This window comes from Zootoca vivipara, chromosome 11 (assembly GCF_965207765.1).
Source record: "Zootoca vivipara chromosome 11, rZooViv2.hap1.1, whole genome shotgun sequence".
NCBI lineage: Eukaryota > Metazoa > Chordata > Lepidosauria > Squamata > Lacertidae > Zootoca > Zootoca vivipara.
In genome coordinates this window covers 8,764,437-8,780,875 of record NC_142594.1, presented here as the reverse complement: position 1 = coordinate 8,780,875, position 16,439 = coordinate 8,764,437, and the positions used below count along the sequence as shown (strand labels likewise).

At 43.5% G+C, this 16,439-nt stretch overlaps 1 protein-coding gene across 2 annotated transcripts in view; it reads left to right on the top strand.

Moving 5' to 3' along the window:
- Positions 1–15,373, top strand: part of STAC (SH3 and cysteine rich domain) — a 69,564-nt gene extending 54,191 nt beyond the window's left edge. For both annotated transcript variants that reach the window (XM_035130095.3, XM_088654177.1), the window contains 5 exons: positions 1,549–1,619; positions 2,978–3,066; positions 6,049–6,100; positions 7,713–7,850; positions 11,988–15,373. In XM_035130095.3, the coding sequence (XP_034985986.1) occupies positions 1,549–1,619; positions 2,978–3,066; positions 6,049–6,100; positions 7,713–7,850; positions 11,988–12,086 (449 nt within the window). In that variant the 3' untranslated portion in view covers positions 12,087–15,373. The remainder of the gene's footprint in view (positions 1–1,548; positions 1,620–2,977; positions 3,067–6,048; positions 6,101–7,712; positions 7,851–11,987) is intronic.
- Positions 15,374–16,439: the final 1,066 nt, after the last annotated feature.

The window sequence follows — 16,439 nt, the reverse complement described above, 5'->3', positions numbered from 1 at the left end:
TGGAGGAAAAAAAAAGTGCTCAGACATGGAGCTTTAAAGTGCAGAGCTGTGGCTGGAAAGAGCAGGGCAAAAGGTAAGTACAGGTAAGCCCAGTACAAGGACATATCCTATGTCATATATCTTAGGTGATTTGGGGATTTGGTTTGGGTCAAGCAGTCACCCCTGCTATCTGGTGCACCCCTGTCTTCACCCACTGCATTTAATATTTCTATAGACTGCACAATAAAATTCCTTCAGTAGCACCTTAAAGACCAACTAAGTTTATATTTTGGTATGAACTTTCGTGTGCATGCACACTTCTTCAGGTATCTGAAGAAGTGTGCATGCACATGAAAGCTCATACCAAAATATAAACTTAGTTGGTCTTTAAGGTGCTACTGAAGGAATTTTTTTATTTTGCTTCGACTCAGACCAACACGGCTACCTACCTGTATATAGACTGCACAGTTTGTGTATGAGTGTAGACAGATGTAGACTCCTATGCAAACATGAAATCCAGTCCACAAATGACAAGTAGGGCCAGGGACAGAATGGGCATTCCATGGCACGTCTCTTGGGAAAATTGGTCCATCTAGTTGAGCGTATTCTACACTGAATTCTCTCAACCGTTCCTGGAGACAACAGGAATGGAACTAGGGACCATCAAGGCGGATGCTCCAACACTGAGCCACAGTCCTCCTCTTGTTTCTTATGTCTAACATTTTTGCAAGACACATCATGTGGCCCGATGGAGTTCAGTATTCAGTGCAGGGGAAGGTAGCCTACAAATGCTGATTTCTGGTCTTTGGGGCTACGTGAGAAAATACCATCTTCCTTAGCTTAAAGAAATACTGTAGTGGATCAGATACTAAAATAAATTTAGTTTGTGTGATTTTCAAGATCCTCTTGCACGTGAGCATCATTTCCATTTTGTTTGTTTTTTAAAATCTCCCAGCAAGAGTTGTTACATGAGCCAGCTACTGGGGGGGGGGGTATTCAATAATGAGGCTGGTCAGGCAGGTGTCCATAGCCACAGAAAAGCTGTTATTTGCCGCCACAGGTGGCAAGAAGTCATTTGGCCTTACAAAGAGCTAATGGAAACATTTCACACCAGAGACACAGTATGCAACTGCCTTTGATTATGGAACTGTTCTTTGAGATGACAGGTTGATGCTATTAATAGTGTGGGTGCTATTCATAGACGCTATTAATAGCTGCTCCAGTGCTTTGCATATAAAACCCCAAGCAGGGTTTAGCACTACCGAGGATTCACCAGTGGTGGAGATGTAGAGTAGAGATGGCTAAAGAGGAAAGTGATGACAACTGGCGTTCACATGTGGATGTGGACAATCCCACATACCCATTAAAGGCTTGCAGAAATGCCAATAGGAGCACATCAAAGTCAACTGCTTTGCTATTTCATTTGCAGAAGGTGCTACGCATTATGAGTGAAGTTTCAAAATGAAAGCAGAAAGATAATAGCATTGGAATAAAACATGTGGAACAAATGACTGGCTTGTTTGGCAGCCAGGATTTTGGTCCTAATATTTGTTGTGCCCTTAATTACAGTGTTCACATACTCAGTAAATGGTACCATGGACTTTGGAGATGAACCGAAGAAAATAAACTCCATGCTGCAGGTGATTTTTTAAATATGACAATAAAGCTGCAATTCTGTACCTACTTTCCTGGGAGCAAGCCTCATGGGATTCAATGGGACCTACGTTTAAGTAGGCATGTAGGGGAAAGCAATAATGGTAGAGAAATGGGAAAAATTATGGATGAGGGATATCAAATTCACACCAAATTATGATTTAAGAAAAAACATTCTAAAAATGCAATACAGATGGCATCTGACCCCGGCGAAATTGGCGAAAATATACAAAGGGAATGATAATTCTTGTTGGAGGTGCCACAAGGAGGTGGGCTCGTACATACATATTTGGTGGCATTGCAAAATAATCAAGAAATTTGGGGGAAAGATTTATGTAGAAATGAAGAAAATATTGAAATCCTATTTTAAGAAAAACCCCGAAATTTTCTTATTAGGAATGTTAAGTGAAGATATCAAGGAAAAAGACAGATGTCTAATAATGTATGCAACCACATCCGCCAGACTCCTTATCGCTAAAAATTGGAAAAGTGAATTAATTCCAAAAATAGAGAATTGGCAAATCAAATTGATAAGGTATCAAAATGTGGCGAGGAAAACAGGAGAAAGTAAGGGAAAATCAGAACAGAAAACTGACAAAGATTGGAGAAAATTCAATGATTACATGGCAGAATTTGTGGAAAATGCTAACCTCTTAGCAGACAGGTGAAGGGCCCAAGTAAACCAAACAAAAATGGAAGAAAACATGTAAAAAGGTATACAGATAAACTTGGATACAAAAACCGAAATAGAGAAAAGGCTGGAAGTCATCACAGGGTGGAAGGGGTGGAGAGTTTTTTCTTTTTTTCTATGTTTATGTTGTTATTATCATTTTTTTCATTTTTTTTACATGTTTTATATAATCAATTTGTATTTATCTGAATTGGCATTTAATTTTTCGTAAAATTATTTTTTTTAAAAAAAAAAAGTAGGCATGTATATAGGACTGTGCTGTAAAAAAAGCCAAAATTAAATTTCACATTCCTATGAAGAAGGTGGTTTTTACAGATAGGGCAGCTTGGGATCACATAGTAGCAAAGTGACTCCTATGAGCGTCTATGAATGAGGCCCATGACAAAGTGATTCAACAGATTCTAAAGCAGGGAGCCCACTGCCAAAATCCAGAAATTTGGCAGCTCGTTAATTCTGTTTCAAAATTAGTCTAGAGGTCGCCCAATAATAGATTCCCCCATTTGGGTTCTCCATCCGGGAGTAGAGTTAAGATAAACACGGCATTTTCAGAGTGCATGTGGTTGAATTTGTCTACAGCTTTGTTCTATACATAGCGCTACTGTTAAAGAACAGATTCCAATATCTCCTCTTCTTTCTTTTTTTCCCACGCCGAAGGGATCTCTCAGTAAAGATGCAGTACAGACAAATGCCTATGTTGCCTTGTACAAATTTGTACCACAAGAGAACGAAGACTTGGAAATGAGGTGAAGTTATGGTAGACTTGTGTATTTTATTAATGGGGGAATTGGGAAGGACGCAGATCTGACCTGCTGTGTAGATGGGTTTATGTAACAGCAGGGCCAAGCCAGCCCAAAGGCCACAATTCCTCGAGGGGAACTGTCCAGGGTATACACGCCAATGAATGAGCTGAACGCCAAAGGGAAAAGTAGGTAGGGACAGAAGCAAAAGTGGACAGAGCGAGAGTAAATTCGTGCAGTAGGCTGTATTCCAGCCACGCTTCCTACAGACACGTCTCTCTCCATCTTCCAGACAAGGAAAGCAAGATGTATTATCAATGTTCAAGGACCCATTCCTGCCAAGAAAAGCACTTAAGGAGCACCGGTGTGAGTTGTGGCCTTCAAGGAGGTTAGTGAAGGCTGAACTGAGAGGTTAGGTGGCCTCCCTGTCTACCTCTGCAGCTATTCAGGCTCCATCCACCACAACATCCCCGGACAATTTCTTCACAGCATGTAAAAATAGAACCTGCAGGACAATACATGACTGTGTGGCAAAAATGGATTGGTTAGATAAAAATAAAAGTTTTTTAAAAAAAAGAAAAGAAAAGAAGAAGACGTCTATTCTGTGAAGTGACAGGCTTGCTCCTTCTTCACAGAAAATGGCAAGACAAATGATTCCAAGAGAGCCACATTTTGGGGGTTTTCTGGCTCACATATCCTGCCACTCTCACAATCCCCGTTTCCTGTGCCCAAAGAGCCTTTTATCTGCCATCACAGATGCTTGGATGTAATGTAAATCCCAGTCCCAAGTTAGATAAAATCTTTGTCTTCAGAGCTAGAGTCATCAGGTGAATCACTCTGGCAACTATTCACAGTTCGTTGCCACCACCCACCTTGTCCTGCCGCTTCATCACCCCAACCATTGCAGCTGCCACCTCCTGACCAGCTGGAGAAGGAAAATTGAGGCTGAAGAACAAGTCTTGTGGTTGCCTACATGCTTCCACCTCCCTTCTTAAGTGCCCTCCCATCAAACAGGCCCCAACTCAGACCTCAAACTTTTACTCTTAGCTAGATATGAGCGGCAGGTAGCAGGAAATATGCCAGAGTGTTTTCCTGAATCAGGAAGGGGAAGCAGATGATGTTTAGCATTTCATAAATCTTGATATAGAGCAGGGTCCCCCAGACTTACCCTGCTTCGGGCCGGTGCCTGAAGCGCTGATCCCGTGGCGGGCCAGAGGGCGGGGGAGTGCGCACAAATGCACCTGTTCACATGCTATTGCCGGCACACTTCCAGGTCGCCAGAGAACCAGAAATGGCTTGTGCGGATGCACATGGGCCTCCTCCAACCCGGAAGTGCGCCGGAAATGATGCACGTGCATGCGTGCAACCTATTTCTGGTCCCCCAGCGACCCAGAAGTGGGCCACCGTGCCTCGCTACTAAGAGCAGGCGGCAGGGGTCACCAGGGGCCGGATAAATCGGTCCATTGAGCCGTATCCAGCCCCCAGGCTGTAGTCTGGGGACCTCTGATATAGAGGCAGTTCCCATTGATGAAGGATCCCCCCCCCCAGCAACCAGTAGTATCCATTTTGGCAACCATTTAGGAGAAAGAATTTACCTTTCTTTCCAGTGAGGTGCACTGGCCCAGATAGTAGTTGTAGTTGTTGCTGTTGTTATCCTAGCATGAACAGTCCCCACCATCACATTTCAACATATATCTTTTTTAATTTCCAAATGCTCCTCCCAGCTGTGCTCCTCCCTGACTATAAACAGATTACATGGGGCATACATGATAAGAGTTTTCTCAACATTTCTGTAGCTGACATGTGATGCTGATGACCTTATGTCAAGAGCAAGGTGCTAACCCAAAAACTAGGCATGTATGGAGAATGGCGTTTTGGAATTGACACAGGATCATCTTTTATTTGTCACTGCTGCTCTAAGTTTGGCTAAACCAACAGGCATATTGGAACGACTTGGATTTTACTAAAGGTTCCTCATGAGGTTCTTAGGAACCTTGCAATAGGGATGCACATAGATGTGAAAACGACAGGGAAAATGGAGATAATTGTTCACTGGATCTAGAGAGGGCATCAAAGGACTCAGTGATTCCCGTCCTGCTAGAGTTAGCTTTATCTTCTTAACTAAGTCTCATCAAAAGCTGTAGGCAAGGGCTGGGGGACCTTTTTCAGCCTGAGGGGTTCTGGGCAACCTCCCACAAGCCAGTGGCGGGCAGGACCAAAAGCAAAAGTAGGAAGAGGAGGTACGGCCTGGGGAGAGTTCTGAGCCCCAGACAGAGAGACCTGGTGGGTCACTAAAGGGCCTGAGTTAATCATAACCAGTTTATTTCATTGGCTTCACAGTGGGAACTTCAGCTGGTTCATTTAGACCAGTAGGTTTGAATCCCAGAATGTGGATAAAATGGACAAATCATCATTAAAGTCACTTTGGGGGACTAAAGAAATTGTGGAATTCATGGGTGACGCTATACATGAACAAGCATAACTTTCTGTTTTTATTCAAATTATCTTTGGGCTGCTTGCGTAAGCTTTACAAAGCAGCTGACAATTTATCACCATTTAAAACTCATTAAAGCCAGCTAATAGTAATGTAAATTAACACAGAAAATATTGACATACTGTGCCTTTGAAAAGAAAGTTCTTTTAATGTTTGCTGCAGGATTTTTTCCCCTTTGTATTTTGTTGGAAGCTGCCCAGAGTGGCTGGAGTAACCCAGTCAGAAGGGCAGGGATTAAGAAATTTATTTTGTTGTTGTTGTTTATCATTTGGGTTATTGGTGTGTTTTTTCTGTTTTTAAAAATGTATTTTATGTTCTCATTTTGTATTTTTCCTGTTGTGAAGCACCCTGGGATGTTTGGATGAGAAGCAGTATACAAATTAAATGAATGGATAAAAATTTTGCTGAACTGAACTCAAAACAAAATGCCCAACGTAATACACATTCATTTATCTAAACAACGTGTTCCCAATGTTTCTGTCTTCTAACTGTAGGCCAGGAGATAGGATCACACTTCTGGAGGACACAAATGAGGACTGGTGGAAGGTAGGATCGCAATTACCCAAGTACAGTAATGTGGAAAGAAAGAAAAATGAACATTGCACGTGTGTGTTGGTCATTAGTGTTGACACACGTTCCTTTGCTTCAGTGTGTTGGAGCAGCATTTTGTAGGCTTGAGAGGCGTGTGCTTCACTCTGGTCTAAGGGAACACTTTTGTTCCTCGGTAGCCTCTCAGTAGCCGATATAAATTAGTACTTTACTGTCAGTGTGGACAGTTCCCCCACACAGAGCACTGAGTCGAGAGGGCACATAATAAATAAATAATAATAATACCTACGGTACAAGTATATTTATATGGGCATCTACTGAGAAGATCCACAAAAAGCAACTGTACTCAAAGGAATTATCATGAAAATAAGAAATATTTGGGGGAGGGGATTTTGTCCTTGCTCAGGGCGCCATATTACCAAAATCTGCCCCTGTTATTGGCATTGTAAGGAAGCCCTTGCAAGGCACAGCAGCACCAAGGAAGGGGCATTGATTGATGGGAGGGTGGAAGGAAAGCAAGCTTGCCAACGGTAACCCCAGAAGCACCTTGGACTGCAACCTCACGCCCCCACCTCCCAAGCATCTGCACTGCCTTGTTGGCAAATCACTGCAACAATTTAGGGGCTCTTCCCTTCTTTCTCAATCTGGGGTGCTGATTCAGATCAGTAGCTGAAACAGAAGGATGCAATCAACCCATCCGCCCATTTGGTGGGAGCATTATCATAACGTGAGAGACAGTGTGGTGCACCAGTTAGTGTCTCTGGAGAAATTCAGGTTCATCTCCCCACTAAGCCACATAGCTGACTTGGGTGGCCTTAGACTGGTCACTGTCTCTCGGCTGTAGCTGCCTCACAGGGTGGTTTTGAGGATAAAATGGGAGGAAGGAGAACCACGTACACTGCTTTGAACGCCTTAAAAGGTAAGGTAAAGGACCCCTGACAGTTAAGTGCAGTCACAGACGACTCTGGGGTTGCATTTGTTCCCAGACAGTTTTTTCCAGGTCATGTGGCCAGCAGGACTAAGCCGCTTCTGGCACAACGGAACACCGAAACCAGTGCAGTGCAGGGAAACACTGTTTTATCTTCCCAGCAGAGCGGTACCTATTTATTTACGTGCACTTTTTGGTATGCTTTCCACTGAGCCTAGGGCTTGCCAATCAGAAGGTCGGCAGTTCAAATCCCCGCAATGGGGTGAGCTCCCATTGCTCAGTCCCTGCTCCTGCCAACCTAGCAGTTTGAAAGCACGCAGTGCAAGTAGACAAATAGGTACCGCTCTGGCAGGAAGGTAAACGGTGTTTCTGTGCACTGCTCTGTTTCGCCAGAAGCGGCTTAGTCATGCCGGCACATGACCTGGAAGCTGTCTGTGGACCTAATGTTCAGGGATCCCTTTACCTTTACTAACTCCTTCAGACATTTGGGCTGCATGTCATTTAGTGCTTTCTGCAACAGCATAAATAACTAGAATTTGACTCAGAAGCCCACCAGCAACCCGTGTAAGTCTTTAAGATCAGGCCACTGCATTCTGCACCACCACCAGCAGCTTCCAAACCATCTTCAAGAGCATTACAGCAGCCCATAACTCTTCTTCTGTCATTTCACCTTCTTCACAGGGGAAAATAGAAGACCGAGTTGGCTTTTTCCCAGCAAATTTCGTTCAAAGAGTACAGCAAGATGAGCATGTCTTCAGGTGTATCAGAACGTTTATTGGATGCAAGGAGCAGGGGCAGATAACCCTGAAAGAGAACCAAGTGAGTAAACCTGGAATTCCTTCCTGTGCATTGAAACATTGTGATCACACCTCTACTTTTCTCATGCAGTTAGCTCCATCAAATCCCATGGTACATACTTCCAAGAGAATGTATAATGATTGGAGATTTGAGATTGTGATGCCTAGCATGTTGTTGTTGTTTAGTCATTTAGTCGTGTCCGACTCTTCGTGACCCCATGGACCATAGCACGCCAGGCACTCCTGTCTTCCACTGCCTCCCGCAGTTTGGTCAAACTCATGTTCGTAGCTTCAAGAACACTGTCCAACCATCTCGTCCCCTGTCATCCCCTTCTCCTAGTGCCCTCAATCTTTCCCAACATCAGGGTCTTTTCCAAGGATTCTTCTCTTCTCATGAGGTGGCCAAAGTATTGGAGCCTCAGCTTCACGATCTGTCCTTCCAGTGAGCACTCAGGGCTGATTTCCTTAAGAATGGATAGGTTTGATCTTCTTGCAGTCCATGGGACTCTCAAGAGTCTCCTCCAGCACCATAATTCAAAAGCATCAATTCTTCGGCAATCAGCCTTCTTTATGGTCCAGCTCTCACTTCCATACATCACTACTGGGAAAACCATAGCTTTAACTATACGGACCTTTGTAGGCAAGGTGATATCTCTGCTTTTTAAGATGCTGTCTAGGTTTGTCATTGCTTTTCTCCCAAGAAGCAGGCGTCTTTTAATTTTGTGACTGCCTAGCATACATCCCTTCAAGTACATATGAATTGAGTCATAATTGAACTGGAAGTGACTACCATGGCAAATTATATGGACCTGGAGTTTTACCGTTGCTTCCTAGTACCGTTTTACCGTTGCTTCCTAGTAGCCCATGGCAGTCCAGCTTATGCCAGGCAGTTAAGTAAATTAATAGAAAACTAGTCTATAATAGGACAAGAGTCGTTCACAGTCTCCGTTAATTAAAAGCAATGATTAAAAAGCCAGTCCATCTTGCTAGCACCTCCACTGCCTCTCAGTCACAGCAAGTGAAAGTATTTTTCCTTCCTTTTTTAATATTCATACAAAAAAAGCCAGTTAAGTCAAAATAATGCTATTGGTTGATGCTGTTAATGGATTTTGGGGAGGAACCGAGTGAAATGACAAGTACTCTGCCACTACCGTGGAAAGAAGGAGCACACAGGGCATCAGATCAGACCATTGGTCAATCTAGCCCTTTTGCACAATCAGTTTTGGGAGGATACCAAAGTGCAGGGATTGCTGATGAACAAAAACAAGGCAGAATACTGTTGTGCGCCAAATCAAGCCTTTGGTCCATTTAGCTCAGCATCTACCCTGTTTCTCCTAAAATAAGACATACCCATAAAATAAGCCATAGCAGGATTTCTAAGCATTTGCACAATATAAGCCATACCCCGAAAATGGGCGCAGTTCTGGAGGGCCTCAAGGAAGAGGCGAGGCTGGACGCGTAATAAAAAATAAGACATCCCCTGAAAATAAGCCACTGTGGGGGGGGTAGGAGAAATAAATATAAGACGGTGTCTTATTTTCAGAGAAACACGGTACAGTGACTGGCTCCAGGCTTTCAAACAGAAGACTTTTGCAGCCACACCTGGAGATACTGAAAACTGGACCTGGGATGTTCTGCGTACAAAGCAGGCACTCTACCCCTGAAGATGAACTTGTGTGGTGTGCTCAGAATTTAGGGTTGCCATGTTTTAAAAAGTGAAAATCCGGACACAAAAATGGTTGAGCTTCTTTTAACAAAGTTGTTGTTTTTCTCTTTTTTCTCTTTTTTTTTGGGGGGGGGGAATAAAATGAAGTTTTTGAGCTGTTTTAAAGGAAATTCACCAAAATCTACACCTCCGGCATGGGTTGTCATACGTCCAGATTATCCTAGACATTTTGGCGATTTCCTCCCAGGCACTGTTTCCAACTGCCAAATCCCAGCTATGCCTGGGAAATTCCAGACATATGGCAACCCTATCAGAATTTGGCGCATTCATTTCATGGCAGAACAAAAACATACTGCATAGTGCTGACCGGCTTGCACGGTAAGACCCTGTGCATGGGCGGATCATTGCCTGTGTCAGCTGCAGTTTCAAGGAGCCTCCACGTGGTGGATCTCAGCTGGCTCCCATATTTATGTGACAAACCTATCTGACCACGTTGCGCACATAGGAATTTACAGTATGGAGCTGCATTCTCTTTCTTTGATACAGATATTAGACAACAAAATCACTGAACCAAACTGACTGTTAGGAACACTCATTTGAAAGTTTCATTTGCTAAGCCTGAGGTGGAGTTCCTTGATATTTTAAAAGGGTCCTGAACGTCACAAACAGGAACGTCACAACAGGAATTCTTACACAAACTCGCCAGCACATTAATGAGGGTTATATATGTATAGCAAGACGTGCGCATACAAACCATAAAATGCCCATTGCAGGAAATGAGGAAGTTTTTATGCACAATGTTATATCAACAGCAGCAATACAAAACATCATTCAGGCAGGCAGAGATATTTTTGGTGCCCTCCTAATGCATGCTGGGTCTCTTTGCCCAGACAGCAAAGCACTTTGTGTTTATATAGCTTTGTACCCTTCTGCTTTCAAGTAGATAATATAAACCCTTGTAACAAAGCTGGAGCCTGAAAGGGATGGAAAAGAGCATGGCTTGCTTGTCGACTTTAGGAGGGCCTAGGGGAGAAATTGCACAAAGAACTCTTTCAATAAGTTGTTACAAGTGAGCAATGCTCTAAGCCAGTGGTCCTCAACCCCCGGTCCACGGACCGGGACTGGTCCATGGATCAATTGGTACCAGGCCACCCAAGGAACATTAAATACAATTAAATTAAAATGTGGGCCGCAGTAAAATTATCAAACATTGACTGGTCCACGGCGATAAAAAGGTTGTGGAACACTGCTCTAAGCTGCTAGAAGACTGCAGCCACAAATAGGGACCAGTTCTGCACTAGATCCCCCTGATGTTGTGCTAGGAATTAAATGCATGACAGATGTGGGAAGAAAGGAACCGCTGAGCCCAAAGAATAGGAAGATCCAGGGAGGTGGTGCAGAGAAAATTTGATTGGCTAGGGAAGATTGGGGGGGGGGGCTCTTTTAGACTGAGGCCCACATTTCCAAGGGCCACAGGCCAGTAGTAGATTAGGCCAGAAACAAAACTGAGCCAGTGTGGTGTAGTGGTTAAGAGCGGTAAACTCGTAATCTGGGGAACCGGGTTCGCGTCTCCGCTCCTCCACATGCAGCTGCTGGGTGACCTTGGGCTAGTCACACTTCTTTGAAGTCTCTCAGCCCCACTCACCTCACAGAGTGTTTGTTGTGGGGGAGGAAGGGAAAGGAGAATGTTAGCTGCTTTGAGACTCCTTCGGGTAGTGATAAAGTGGGATATCAAATCCAAACTCTTCTTCTTGAGCAGAGCAACTGATGTGGCTTACCACTGCATAGCAGGCAACATTCCAGTCAAGCAAAAGTAGGGTTGCCAGACTCAATAGAGGACAGAACTTCTGTGCCTTTAATTGCCCTGCTCTCTTTTGAGTCTGGAAACCTTAAAGAGAAATTAAACAAAGGGTCTGCTGGTTTCTCTTTAAGGTTTCCAGACTCAAAAGAGAGCAGGGCAATTAAAGGCACAGAAGTCCTGTCCTCTATTGAGTCAGGCAACCCTAAGCAAAAGCCAAAGGTTTCAACATAACCAGGAAATTAGACAAAGAGGGCTTTGAAGATTGCAAGAGATTTCAGGCCATCTCATTAGGCCTATTTTGGAATCAGGTGCCCAGCCCCCCCCCCCACATACACACAATGCAAGGAGCCTCATGAAACTTGCTTTTGTCTGATCTCTACTTAAGGCACACACCATTGTTAGAATGGGTGGGAGGGAGGAGAAAATCTTGCATTATGTTCATGAGGCTGAATTGGAAAGCACACATTACAAATTTCGCCTGCTTGACAGCTGATTACTAAAGTGGTATTATGCAGGCCCCATTACTTCTTGTGTGGATGTGCATCCCATTGTCATGGGCTTTGAAATTTGGTGGTCTTTTCAGCTCAGACCTTACAGCCACGAAGCATCACCTATACCTATTTGGGTTCCTGAATAGAAGTGGTTATTGAGTGTGGGGTGTTTAAACTTTTCTCTCCATTCTTTGTCTACAGATCTGTATTACTTCAGAAAAGGAACACGACGGCTTTATCAAAGTATGCAGTGGAAAGAAAAAGGGCTTTGTCCCCATAGATGCCCTAGAAAACATCTGAGTTTTCCCTGTTCAACCACTGCAGTTGTGATGCTTTGCTGGCAAGACCTGCCTGCCTCATCTTGCACTGTGTAACCCCCAACGAAGCTGTCTTGCAGATGACCAAGGAAATCATATGACAACCACAATGATCAGTTGATATCAGACATTTAAGCAACAAGAGATGGTTGGTCAACAACAATCAGAAATGGAGCCAGACAAGAGTGGTCTGAGGCTTAGGAAAGGAATAGCTTGTTTACTTTTTAAAATAAGTGAAAAGTTAAACTGGATAATTTTTTTTGAGCAAGGCTGCTAACTATTACTGATGGGAACAGACAACTAAACTTAGATTTGCACCCTGTTCACGTGTCTTAAGAAAACTGTTTGGGACTTCTTTCTCATTTGAAGTGTGATTGAATGAGTAAGGGTTCAGACCTTTCCCTTGTATTACTACAGCTTGAAGTATATAGTGTGAGTCCTAAAATGTTGTCCATGATTTTAGCGAATCAACATAATGTTTGGTTCTGACTTTTTTCAGTTTCAGTAACAAGGCAGTTTGGATGAATTGTGGAGCTGTTGGTTTAGGAAACAGTCTGTGGTCTGGACTTCTCTGTGATTTTTGATATATGTTGCTGTGGCGATCTTGTACGTCCTTTGGGTTTCTTGTATACAAGCAAAGATTTCAGCACATGTTGGATGTAAATGTTTAAACAGCTGGTGAACAAGCACTGTTTCGCCAAAGCAGGCCTAGTCCGAAATAGTCTTTCCTTTTCCTTCTCTAGGAAAGAGGCACCTCTCAGAAACAAGAAACTGGGTTGCAGAATTTTTCTATTTTTCTGATATTGTTTGAGCATATTTTTAATATATGTGTGTATATAGCATGTTCCTGTTTTTATGGTTAACCAATTTCATTTCACAACAGGGGGGAATAGATTCTAGCTGACAAAAAACACTGAGTGGAATAAAAACATACTGAGCCAATACATTTGTGAACAAATGCAACCAAATTCAAAAGACCAAAGGTGTTAGCAATTCACCTTGAAGTACATGTCAGAAACAATCCAACATAAAGTTAGGCACATTTCAGCTTCTTGACTTACAAGACTTAAGCACGCCTAGTTTTGGAATCTGGCCACAGATGGAAACTGCAACTATAAAACCAGAATTTCACCCACTGTTTCAAATTGTGGTTCAACAAGCAATCTAGTCAGACATCAAGGAATCATCCTTGAGGCTGTGCAGAATTTATGGGCCTGTGCAGAATTTACAAGGTACACAACAATTCAGATACTTAAGTAACAAGCAATCTATCGTTGCCCAACGTTTACTGTTTTAAGAATTCCAAGCCCCTCTCATTCTTCTTTTTATAAATCAACTACTGTATCTAGAACAGGCTTTGGCAATGTTTTCTGCCCGTGGGCCAGAGGATTCCCACAGACTATCGTCCGTGGACTGGACATAGGCCACACAGGCGCAGAAGCGATTTCCGGTGCCGCGCTGCCCATGTCCCAATAACACCGGAAATGGCTTCTGCGCATGCCCGCGGCTGCGCAGAAGCGATTTCCGGCACTGCAGACATTTTGGAAATGGGCAGCACAGCACCAGAAATGGCTTCTGCACATGTCCACGGCTGAGCAGAAGCGATTTCCGGTGCTGGCTGCCAATTTCTAAAATGTCTGCAGCGCCAGAAATAGCTTCTGCGGCTGCGTAGACACGATTTCTGGCGCCGCTCGGCGAGTCCCTGCGCCGTGCTGCACCGGTTTACCGAAGCACGCGGGGGACTTGCCGAGTAGGCAGCTCGGTTCACAGGCGGCCCGTGGGCCGGATAAATGGCCTCCATGGGCCAGAGGTTGCCGATGCCTGATGTAGAAATTCCCCTTTGAACAAGTTTTACCAGCATGTTTAAAACGTGCACATAATCTCAAAGGCAATATTAGGGAAGGAAAAGAAGGGCATGAGAGTTACACTTGTACAGGATGAAAGGGTTGCAGACAATGACCGTTTCCCCTTAGCCAATTGAGCATTTTATTGTGTGTGACAACTCCACAGAACATCATGTGCCGCCCATAAAACACTTCAGCTGAAGAACAGGGTTGGCTAACCTGAGGCCCAGGAGATATTGCTGGACTGCAACTCCCATGATCTCTGACCACGAACTCTGCTGGCTGGGGCTGATGGGAGTTGGAGTCCAAGAACACCTGGCAGTTAACCAAAGGGTAGCCACCCCTGCTGAAGAAAAACAACAGTTGTACACTTCTGAAAAGTTGCTTAGCTTGCGACTCTTAAGCAAGAAGCAGGTGGCTGTATTCCAGTACCTCTGAGTACATCTGTTCAACCTTCACCTCTTGCCTTGCACGCCAATCTGTGGCTGAATCCCAGTGTGTATTTGCTACCAGAGATGGTGCAACTGGGACGTTCAGGCCCACTTTTTTGTACTTAGCAAAGGGCTCCTGTGTCTAGCATATACTCAACTCTTTGGATTTTGAACCTGCATCCTGATTCTGCAGTTACATTTGCCGACATGGAAGTGCTGAACGTGTGCATGGCTCATCTGTACAACAGGAGCCATATGTGGGCTTATAGGTCCATGTATATATCTGAGTAGCTTGAAGGAGTTTGCCTGTTACTGTATGGAGTAGAATTGGACACTGATGACAACCATTCCATCCATTTTCTATCTCTTGAACATGTAAATAGTAAAGCTATCCCCCAAAAGAGAAGGGGGATTCGGCTTCATATCTTTTAATATATATACAATATATATATATTTGCAATTCCTTTTTTTTTGCATAAGAAAACCAGGCAACTTAAAATGTAATCCTATGCATGTCTGCTCAGAAGGTAAGTCTCACTGAGTTCAATGAGGTTTATTCCCAGATAAATGACTATGGGATTGCAGCCTTAGTGTTAGGAAACAAAAGTCCCTCATAACAAAGGGGAAGAACAGCAGGCGCATTATCGACACAGCCTCTTTTATGTCGTGGCTCTATTTGACATTTACTGATCTGAGCAAAGTGGGGCCCTGAAATGCCTGCCGAAAAATCAAACTCAGTGCTATAGTTAGTGTCTTCTGATCCGCAAAGACTAGGTCAAATTATACATCCATCCATCCATGCTACTGTTTACTTGAATGCAACATACTGTGATTCTGTCCTATTTCAGTGGCTTCTGTTAATTTCAAGTCCCTCCTTCAATCCTGCTTCATAGGATAAAGATGAATATTAATTTCAATTCACAATGGCCTTTAATCAACGTCTCATTTCTTTTGATACTAAGCAATAAAATAAAGATTTTTTTAAAGAAAAAAAATGCCTGAATTAACCATACTGTTATAAACTGATGCATATCACTGTTCTCATGTTCCTTTGGGTCATCAAAGAGGCTTGTATTAGTGCTCAGCTATTTAATGTTAAGCAGGTGCCTGAGGCAGTCACCTCGCCTTGCCTCATGGGTGGGCTGGGCCTACAATTGCAGATAATGCAGTAAGGAGAAAAAATCCAACATGCATGTTATGTGCGAATACATCCCGCCAAGCACTACCCAGTGATGTGAAAGAAAAACACACCTGAATGCTCATGTGTGGATGAATGTGCACATAAACGTACACAGGAAAAATGGATCTGTGTGACGCACATGCACATTCACACACTGGTGTGTGCCCAGCCCCCGTGCATCGCCAGGATATACAAATTGGTCCTTGGTAACATTGTAAATTAGTGCCCCACAGAGGGTTTTATTTTCTTCCCTTTGCCCTGCATGTGTGCAGTTACAACAGATATAGCACTAACAAACTGATTCGTTTTGGATAGACGAGCTTTTGTGTGACACTGGATCACAGGAAAAATTAATTTCAGAGGCTTGATGTTCACATCTGATTTAATATGCTGTTTAATAAAGACCCCACAGTCACTGGAAAGAGAACGTGCACTTTGTCCTCTTCATTAGATAGGAGAGTTCTCTTACAGTGCACACTGCAGCCTCATCCCCTGAAGAACACAGAATACGTCTTCCACCTCTAAATGCTGCTGAACCCCATTTTTTCTCTCACTGGGTTTTGTCATAGTGGGGGCCTTTGGTACATGCAACCGAACATGTTTCGACTGAGCTGCTCCATTTATATCAGCACATTTTGCTTAAGCAGCCACAAAGGACCTCTTTTTACAATGAACTCTGCAATGCACAATTAAGATGGGGACCTGTGTTGCTGCTGTCACTATGTCCCCCCCCCAAAAAAAGGCTGCTCCTCTGCCAAAATACTTTGTCCTTTTCTAGTGACATCAGCTAAGGTCCACTTTGTAACATACTGTCTACATCATCAATTAGCATAGCAATGATAATGGATGCTCATGTGATAAAACATGTATATATCTCTCTT